The 10,523-nt window shown below is 41.9% G+C and overlaps 1 protein-coding gene across 3 annotated transcripts in view; it reads right to left on the bottom strand.

Moving 5' to 3' along the window:
- The window catches only part of LOC135547293 (calcitonin gene-related peptide type 1 receptor), a 63,857-nt gene that overhangs the window by 4,302 nt on the left and 49,032 nt on the right, over positions 1-10,523 (bottom strand). For all 3 annotated transcript variants that reach the window (XM_064976141.1, XM_064976142.1, XM_064976143.1), the window contains exons 5-12: positions 5,102-5,214; positions 4,394-4,485; positions 4,116-4,242; positions 3,756-3,909; positions 3,579-3,639; positions 3,212-3,278; positions 2,274-2,492; positions 1,518-1,559 (exon numbers count right to left, since the gene is read on the bottom strand). In XM_064976141.1, the coding sequence (XP_064832213.1) occupies positions 1,518-1,559; positions 2,274-2,492; positions 3,212-3,278; positions 3,579-3,639; positions 3,756-3,909; positions 4,116-4,242; positions 4,394-4,485; positions 5,102-5,214 (875 nt within the window). The remainder of the gene's footprint in view (positions 1-1,517; positions 1,560-2,273; positions 2,493-3,211; positions 3,279-3,578; positions 3,640-3,755; positions 3,910-4,115; positions 4,243-4,393; positions 4,486-5,101; positions 5,215-10,523) is intronic.

Here is a 10,523-nt window from a genome sequence, read left to right as displayed (position 1 = left end):
AAGGGGGAGGCTTGCAAGCCGAAGAACAGCATCCCAACCGTAAATTACGGGGGTGGCTATATCATGTTGTGCGGGTGCTTTGCTGCAGGAGGGACTGGTGCACTTCACAAAATAGATGGCATCATGAGGGAGGAAACTTATGTGGATATATTGAAGCAACATCTCAAGACATCAGTCAGGAAGTTAAAGCTTGGTCACAAATGGGTCTTCCAAATGGACAATGACCCCAAGCATTCTTCCAAAGTTGTGGCAAAATGGCTTAAGGACAACAAAGTCAAGGTATTGGAGTGGCCCTCACAAAGCCCTGACCTCAATCCCATAGAAAATGTGTGGGCAGAACTGAAAAAGCGTGTGCGAGCAAGGAGGCCTACAAACCTGACTCAGTTACACCAGCTCTGTCAGGAGGAATGGGCCAAAATTCACCCAACTTTTTGTGGGAAGCTTGTGGAAGTTCAACAATTTAAAGGCAATCCTATCAAATACTAATAGAGTATATGTAAACTTCTGACCCACTGGGAATGTGAAGCTGAAATAAATCATTCTCTCTACTATTATTCTGACATTTAACATTCTTAAAATAAAGTGGTGATCCTGACTGACCTGAGACAGGGAATTTTTACTAGGATTAAATGTCAGGAATTGTGAAAAGCTGAGTTGAAATGTATTTGGCTAAGGTGTATGTAAACTTCTGACTTCAACTGTATATAGGGGACAAATCAGAGTTCTAATAAGTCTCAAACCGTAAATGGTTACTCTTCATTATGCATATCTCTGCTTGGTGGAGATTTTCTGGGATGGTGTCCCTTTCTCTATCCTTGTCTTTTGAATGGATAGACCAGGAGTCTGCAACGGTAATAGTGGCCTGACCGCGAATGGCCCTGTCTCTCTCAGCGGACAATCGCCGGAAGGATTGGAGAAGACTGAACGGTAACCGGTCCCCCCCCCAAGGTGTATGTAAACGTCCGACTTCAACAGTATGTGTAACTGACAGATACACACACTACATGTTAATGTTTTTAAATGTATGTAAATTGTTAAGTATTTTGTCTGTAATGTCTTTTTTGTTATACGTCAGACCCCAGGAAGACGAGCTATCGCTATTGGCTATTGGCTAATGGGGATCCTAATAAATCAAATCAGCACTGCTCATACCACTCTATGGACTGTCCCGTGACTGTCTCTGGATGCCTGCCAATGCTTTAATGATCTTCAATCTGAGAGAATCATCTCCAGAGGCCCACAAGCTCCCATGAAATGCTCTGGAAGGTCAACTTCCCCAGATGCATCCCCAGGGCAGGTCACCTCTCGGGGAGGGTTTGCCCAGAGGAAGTTGCCTAACCTTGGCTTGATCGCACAGGGAACTGAGGACTCAAATGTACAGGGGACGAGAGGGTCGCAACATTTCTGAAAAGGTCCCAAAATGTCCTGTGAATAAGCTGCAAGGGAATCCTCCGACCTAAAATTCTATATCTGGGATTTCAGAAAACCTGATAAATTAATGTGGGTCAGAATCTTACCTCTCCGTTGAAGAAGCAGAAGATGGTGGCTACCAGCAGACCCTGAGAAAATAAAGCAAACAAAGGAGCCCAGTCAGTGCATATCGGTTATACACCCATCGCTTTAATGCCCTGGGAGAATGTCTCAAGCTCTCAAACACCCAAAACAGTCGAGCCGTGGGGCTGACTTTGCCAACTTCGATGCATTTTGGCAGCGGACCTTTCGAGGAGCATGTAAAACGAGGGCGAGAGAGAGGTACAGAGAGAGAGTAGGGACAGAGAAAGGCGTTGTAATGTATTATTTATTGAGCTGATTCAGCCTGGCACCAGAAGGCACTGACTGTACCTCATCATGAGTTGCAGCATTCAACCCTCCTCCTCCACTGCCAGACAATGACATATACTTTCTTCCACAGGCCATGAGATAAAGACACAGGAGTCAAAGGCTAATAAGGCGCCGACCTGGTTTTAATCCAATAATAAGAGACAGTGGCTGCAGATGACTACTTCAGTTTTATTGTGGCAATGGGAACGTTACTGCTGCTTACTTCAGAAGGGGTATGGTTCTCTTTTTCTCCCCCAGACACCTTAGTATGCACTTACCGACAGTACGTCACTCTGGACAAGAACATCTGCCAAATTACCATGCACAACATACACGAAAGTCACCCTAACCTTGGTTGGAAACATGAAAGATACATTACTGTAAGCCTAGAAATGTATAATGTTAGAGTCATATATGAGCTAGGGTAACTAGCAGAGAATAGATAGTCTTACCTGATAATGCATTAGGATGTGCATGATGTAGTCGTAGATCTCAGAGGAGACCCGTCCCTCTGGTTTGTAGGGCAACAGGACGTACTGGATCCCCAGGAGAGGTACCAGAATCAGGGTGGCGCGCACCGCCTTCATGTAGAGGCTGGACTCAGCCTGGTGGGTCACTTTCAGCTTGGTGATCAGGACACGCACAATGTTCAACAGGAAGAACAGGTTCACCTTGGAGGATATAGAGAGAGGAAAAGGCCACATTTGTCAGAATATAGCCATTGAGAGGATATATTTATCCAAAGAACCCTCAATCACCATACATAAAAAACAAGGAATTACTGTTCACGACTGTAAGCAATAGTGGGTTTACTTCTTGATGTCATAAAATGGTGCATTATGGGTAATACATATGTTTCTGAACCACGGATAAGTGTATTACTGGAGAGCAGATTAACATAACATTCATTATAATTCTCAAATTGACTAAACAAGGAGAAATCAGTCAGAATTCCTCAAAATAAAGAAACATCAGCACATCTGATAAGACATGCAGCTCTATACCAGATTGGACCCAAAGAAAATAATTGCAAACTACAAGAGGATGCTTGATTGTCCGGTTTCCTTTGAAGTCAGACCAATGGTTTTATCAGGTCATTCCTAGAATGCCAAAGGCATGTTGTTCTGCCGAATGACTAATGGGCGGGTCACTAATCTATCAACCTACAGGATAGTTCTGTGAAATTACTTATCCAGATATTTGTTTCCTGGGCTCGTTGAACAAAAACAAAGTGTGGTCTCTTTTTGTCCATAGACTACGTTCAAGGTAAGGCAACAAAAATGAAAACAACATCCTTGAACACTGCAACCTCTTTCCACTTAAGTTTGCACTCAAGGAAAGCAGGAATATAGATTGTATTTGCATGTACCTAAATGTACTACAGACTTACCAACAGAGCAGCACAGATGGGCCCATGGATTATGTAGAGGAGTGAAGTGTTGGAGCTTATCCAACAACTGTAGGAGGGGAAGAGACAAATTAGCATTCAGGGTCTGCCGCCTTCTTTTATGGTTTAAATTAGATTTTTACAAGAGCTGCTTACAGGAAACATATTCATAAAATTGGATTGAAAGCTCTAGAAGTGTGCCAACAGGATTCGAATAGGCAATGGATACATGGTAGGGAATACTTGTAGCTGTAATAGAAACTAATTACAGCAAGATGTATTATGCTGTATGAATAGCTTGTAGTTGAAGAAATGATAACTTCACTGAAAACAATTGTGGTACAAAATACAGTATCTGAACTTAACTCACTTGTCATTGTAGTAGTAACTGCGAGCGATTGCATGTATAGATGCTGGAATTAGAGGAAAGCCTGAAAAACAACAGACATCCATTGTCCGTGACAAACAGTGTTACTTCCATGAAATAACATCCAAACTTCACATCAAAATCATATACGGGTATACGGGGGTATCCCTAAAAACCTACCCCAGCCGAGAAGATAGTACCACATCAAGTGCTGTTTCTCAGCAAACACAGCAACAACGATGAGGGTGTGCAGGTATATCCCTTCACAAAGCATCCAGAAATAGTTGCAACCAAAAAGATAAAGATGGATAAACTGGGACACTTTACAGCTTGTCTGGAAAAAAAGAAAATAAGGATGTTGCACATGCAGTTCTTCTGTGCTTTACTCTTTGAATATCTCTAAAGGCAGCAGCAAATTAGCAGTGTGTATACTGCCATTGCATTGGTGTGTGGCTGTAAAATATACATATCATAATACACATAAAATTATCAATCACATAATATCCATCCATCCACCCACCCACCCACCCATCCACTTACAGGGTTTCTTTGTACCAGCTCCTGGTTATTCGCCACAGCGGTCAGCCAGATGATGGTAATGACCGAGTTCAATACAAAGGAGAAGAAGAGGTTTTTGTGGAGAGTGATTCGCTGACAACTTAAACTCCTACACGAAAGGGGAAAAGGTGTAGACTTTTTCATTGTGGCGTTAAAAACCGAAAGTAATTTGGCATCAACTGTCCGTGTCTAATAACAGATCCAGGAACAAAACCTTTGAATATTCAATTAGTTCTATTGTTTGGTTCATTTATACTCACTTGAAATAGAAAAATATTCCCAGGGAAATTAATAGGGATGTCAGTGATAAGCCATGACCGATGAGGGCCAAGTAGAATAAATTCATGGCAGTCTGAAAGAGAATAGACACAATAAGCCTCATATTGCCCTAGCATATTACTGTATGTGTTCTGAACTCCCTAAACCCAGCTATATAATGGCTCCCGCTCAGCCCAGTCAAAACTGTTCGCTGCTCTGGCCCCCCAATGGTGGAACAAACTCCCTCACGACGCCAGGACAGCGGAGTCAATCACCACCTTCCGGAGACACCTGAAACCCCACCTCTTCAAGGAATACCTAGGATAGGATAAAGCAATCCTTCTCACCCCCCCCCCCTTAAATGATTTAGATGCACTATTGTAAAGTGGCTGTTCCACTGATGTCAGAAGGTGAATTCACCAATTTGTAAGTCGCTCTGGATAAGAGCGTCTGCTAAATGACTTAAATGTAAATGTAAATGTAAATGCAATGCATTGATGAATCAATACAAAATTATAATGCAAGTCCCATAGCCCTGATAATCAAAGAGCAAAGAGTATTTTCAAGTACTTAATGTCCATTCTATCAAAATAGCCATCTGAAAGTTTCTGCAGGAGGTCAAAGTGACATTCCTCACATGCAGCAAGCACTTGCGTTTGAATTAACGGAACATCCATTTGAGAGTTGTTGTTTTTTGGACCGCAACGTACCATTCTGCCTTCATTAGTATGCTCGTTGCATCGTGTGTAGTTGGTCCATGTTCGGTTGCTCTCGGGATGCAGAAACCAGTGGCCGTTGTCACTGCATATTTTTGTCACCAATTCTGTAGAGCATTACATCAAAATGTAAGTAGATGAAACTATAAACACATCAAATACAGTCTTCAAAATGCAGAGACTTGAAGTTGCTTTTTCTGAAGTCATCTTTCCTCGAAGTAATATAATTTGCAAGTGCTTATAAAGCAGCAAGGCTTCTCAAGCCTCTAGGGCAGGGCTGCCCAAACCTCTTCCTGGAGATCTACTGTCCTGTGGGTTTTCAGTCCAACCCTAATTTAAACACTCCTGATTCTACTTATTAGCTGCTCAACAATACCTTAAGAACTAGCTGAATCAGAAACGCTAAATTAGGGTTGGACTGAAAACCTATAGGACAGTAGATCTCCAGGAAGACGGTTGGGCATCCCTGCTCTAGGGCTTGATTACAAAGGAAAGTACATTGGAAAAGGCATTTGATCTGCCTTAAACCCAGTGTTTTTCAATGTTGATCCTGGGGGACCCACTGTAGGTTGAATTTCACTACCACTGATGTCACTCAATCAGACCAAGGGTCTCCTACTCCCATCCTGGAGAGGCAGCCTATAGGGAGGTTGTTAGGGACCTGGCAGTGTGGTGCCAGGACAACAACCTCTCCCTCATTGTCAGCAAGACAAAGGAGCTGATCGTGGACTACAGGAAATGGAGGGGTGAGCACACCCCCATCCACATCGATGGGACTTTAGTGGAGCGGGTCGAGAGCTTCAAGTTCCTTGGTGTCCACATCACTAAGGAATTAACATGGCCAACACACACCTATACAGTTGTGATTGGGCCACAACTGAGTGGGAGGCTGAAAAGATTTGGCATGGACCCTTAGATCCTCAAAAAGTTCTAGAGCTGCACCATTGAGAGCATCTTGACTGGCTGCATCACCCTTGGTATGGAAACTGCAAGGCTCTACAGAGGGTGGTGAGTACGCCCCAGTAAATCACTGGGGTCAAGCTCCCTGCCATCCAGGACCTCTGTACCAGCCGTCAGAGGAAGACCCCAAAAATCTTCAAAGACTCCAGCTACTCAAGCCATTGACTGTTCTTTCTGCTACAACACAGAATGTGCTACTTGGGCTCCAGAGTGACGCAGCGGTCTAAGGCACTGCATCTCAGTGCCAGAAGTTTCACTACAGACCCTGGTACGATTCCAGGCTGTATCACAACCGGCTGTGATTGGGAGTTCAATCGGGCGGCACACAATTGGCCCAGCGTAGTTAGGGTTTGGCCGGGTTAGGCCGACATTGTAAATAAGAATGTGTTCTTGTTTGAACTGCCTAGTTAAATTTAAAAAACAGTGCACCAAGTCTGGGACTGTGAACAGTTTCTACACCCACTGCTAAATAGCTAATCAGATCAGATGGCTACACAGACTACCTGCATTTACCCGTTCTTGCACTAACTTTCTGGCATTGACTCTATGCACACACACTGGACTCGACCCACACACTCACACATACGACACTGACACTCCAACACACACATACACTTTTTTTGCACAAACTCTCCTGCACTGACTCTATGTACACACACTTCGAGTTCTTAGGAAACTATGCAATATTTAGTTTTTTTTTATCTATTACTTCTTACATTGTTACCCCAGGAAACCTTAAGTCTTATTACATACAGCCGGGAATAACTATTGGATATAAGAGCAACGTCAATTTACCAACATTACGACCAGGAATACGACTTTCCCGAAGCAGATCCTCTGTTCGGACCACCACCCAGGACAATGGAGCTAATTCCAGTAGGTGATCCAAAACAATGATGCCGCAGAAGTGGCCGATGAAGCGGCCACCTGGCCAGGCTCCGTAGACATGCCCATCGCACACCACTCCCGAGTATACTACTAGCCAATGTTCAGTCTCTTGACAACAAGGTAGACGAAATTCGAGCACACAAAACCCTGACAAACTTTAACAGATGCACAATTGAGAGCATCCTGTCGGGCTGTATCACAGCCTGGTATGGCAACTGCACCGCCCTCAACCGCAAGGCTCTCCAGAGGGTAGCGCGGTCTGCACAATGCATCACCGGGGGCAAACTACCTGCCCTCCATGATACCTATAGCACCCGATGTCACAGGAAGGCCAAAAATACCATAAAGGACATCAACCTCCCGAGCCACTGACTGTTCACACCCCTACTACCATCCAGAAGGCTAGGTCAGTACAGGTGCATCAAAGCTGGGACCGAGAGACTGAAAAACAGCTTTCCTCTCAAGGCCATCAGACTACTAAACAGGAATCACTAACCCAGAGAGGCTGCTGCCTACATTGAGAACCAATCACTGGCCACTTTAATAAATGTATCGCTAGTCACTTTATACAATGCACTCTAAATAATGGCACTTTAATAATGTTTACATATCTTACATTACTCGTATCACATGTTTTACTGTATTTTATACCATCTACTGCACCTTGCCTATTCCCCTCTGCCATCGCTCATCCATATATTTACATGTGCATATTCTCATTCACCCCTTTAGAGTTGTGTGTATTTGGTAGTTGTTGGGGAATTGTTAGTTAACTTGTTAGATATTACTGCACTGTCAGAACTAGAAGCACAAGAATTTCACTACACTCGCATTAACATCTGTTAATCATGTGCATGTGACAAATATAATTTGATTTGATTTTGACTGGACTCTACCCACCCAGTCACATATACTTACACTGACATCCCCTACACACACATGCACACTACATACACCCACACACATGACACATGCACATACTGATGCCATACACACACTCATACGCACTTTCACACTCACCACATACCCTGCTGCTATTGTGTATTTTCTATCCTGTTGTGTATTTTCTATCCTGTTGCCTAGTCACTTTACCCTTACATATAGCTACCTCAATTACCTCGTACCTCTGAAAATTAACTCGGTACTAGTACTCCCAGTATATAGCCATGTTATATTTACACTTTTTTTTAAATTCATTATTCTTTATTTTTATTCTGTGTCTTTATTCCTTGTGTCACTATTTCAATGTATTTTTATCTTTATTTTTCACCCTGCATTGTTGGAAAAGGACCCGTAAGTAAGCCTTTCATTGTTCGTCTACACCTGTGGATTACAAACGCATGTGACAAATAAAATGTGATTTGATTTGACATGGTGTGCAGGCCTTTGTTCCAGCCCAGCACTAACACACTGATTAAAACTGGTCGTGGTCCAGATTTATGACCATGATTAGATTATAATTTGAAACAGATGTGCTAGTGCTGGGCTAGAACAAAATCCTGAGGTTTATTAGTACAGCATATCTACTTGGTACCACTGAACTGGAACACCCTGAGTCTGCAATTTTAGAAGTTTTCTAAGACAGAACATGACGCAGAAGGCACAGAATAAGTTTGAGGAAAAACTAAAAGAAATGGAGCAATTTATTGATGAAAGATCAAGTGTAATATATTCTAAAAATAAAGCCAACTGGATGGAAAATAGGGGAAAATGCACCAAATATTTTTGTCTCTTCAACATCGAACAAAAAACTATTTACAGAAACTTGTTACAAATGATGGAGTCATCCATGATTCACCAAACAACATTTTGAAATACAATACAATAAAAAAATAATACAACCTTTACATTACCGTGTAGTTTACCAATCAAATGTTCTAACTGTGAAGTACTCAGTATATATATACCGAAAGAAATGATTTCACTACAATATATTTTAATAGAAAGTTAGCCAAATTAGATACGATTTATGCTACCAGACCTGTCTACATAGCTGGAAAATTCGCTCTGACTATCTACACCGATTTCAGGGCACGGGTAAAATAGTCTAGCTAGCTACATTTTCAGATATTGCAAGTTTCTAATTTTGACAGAAAGTAATTTTAATTTCAAGTTAAATTGTACAGTTAGCTAGTTAGCTAACATTAGCTGGCTGGCTCACTGGCTAAAATTACGTGTATGATCTTATTATTTGTATCTCAGCACAATTTGCTTTTGCTAGTTACAGCCTAATGTTAGCTAGCTAATATTGAACCTGATTGGTTAGCTCCCTGCAGATTCATACAGGGCTGTAACGTCATGACTTGGGATTATGGTTTGTTGTTTACCTAGCTAGCTACATGTCTTAACAAAAGACTACACTATGCAAGTAACCATTTCATTAGAATGTCACTGCGACATCTGTTGACAGCCAGCTGGTAAATTTGCTCTGGCTATCTACTCTCGTCTGACTGCCAGAGTGGAGAATAACTGAGGAATTTACGAAAGCTCAACACCCGTTGAATATGGTCGGTGTCAGCACAGTTGCAGTCACCAATGCTGTGGATACCACAAAAACAGCCTAACCAGCTCTACTAGGGCGAGTAAAACGGTCAGTGAGCTGTTCTCTTATTTGTGTCTGGAAGTTGCTAGTAAGCTAGCTAACATTAGCCAGTTAGCTTGACTGTTGTTGTTGGGACAGAACGCTCGGATTAACCCTTAAAGAGATGGGTGGGTATAAAGCTTAAGAGGGTGTGAACGATTCTGAATGGATGTAGACAAAGACCTCTCCTGTTGGTACTAAATCATTCAAAGGCCATTTTCTCAAGTGAGGTTACAAGTTTATCAGCTTTCAAAGCAGAATTACTTTCCCATTGTTTCTCAAATGCAGTGTATGATATGACACAATTTCAAATTTTGCTACATTAGACCGAATCAAGGCGGTCGGTCACAATTGTGATAAATAAAAAAGAAGAGACAGAATCATTAGATCACTTGTTTCGGTACTGCTCATATGTAGCTTGTTTTTGATCGCAGGTTCAGGAATAGCTGAAACAAATTCAACATTTAGCCAACTCTGCAAATAGCACTGCTGGGTGATTTGATAATCATAGTCAATCGATCAGTAATATAATAATACTCTTAGCAAAGGTGTTTATCTTAAATTTACAATCTGTAGAAACTATGAGAAATACAAGTTTCAGAACTTCTGTGATACTATTGTAAAGTGGCTGTTCCACTGGATGTCAGAAGGTGAATTCACCAATTTGTAAGTCGCTCTGGATAAGAGCGTCTGCTAAATGACTTAAATGTAAATGTAAATGAAACATCACAGCACAATGGAAAAATGGATGGTCTTCAGAGATAGATGGGAGGGGTTGAGGGTAGCTGTCGGCTGGGATAACTAATGTAAAATATACTGTCCGCGAAATGTATGTAGTATGTATACACTGGAAGTGTATTGTTGTCCATTAGTTTACTCCAATCAGGGGAGGGGTGGTAGGGTTAGAGGAAAATAATAAAAAAGGAAAATATCTTTAAATAATATATATTTACAAAAAACTATATATGGGAAATTGGAAATGATGCA

This window comes from Oncorhynchus masou, chromosome 10 (genome assembly GCF_036934945.1).
Source record: "Oncorhynchus masou masou isolate Uvic2021 chromosome 10, UVic_Omas_1.1, whole genome shotgun sequence".
Classification (NCBI taxonomy): Eukaryota; Metazoa; Chordata; class Actinopteri; order Salmoniformes; family Salmonidae; genus Oncorhynchus; species Oncorhynchus masou.
The sequence above is the reverse complement of the archived record's forward strand: the minus strand, read 5'-3'. Positions and strand labels throughout refer to the sequence as shown.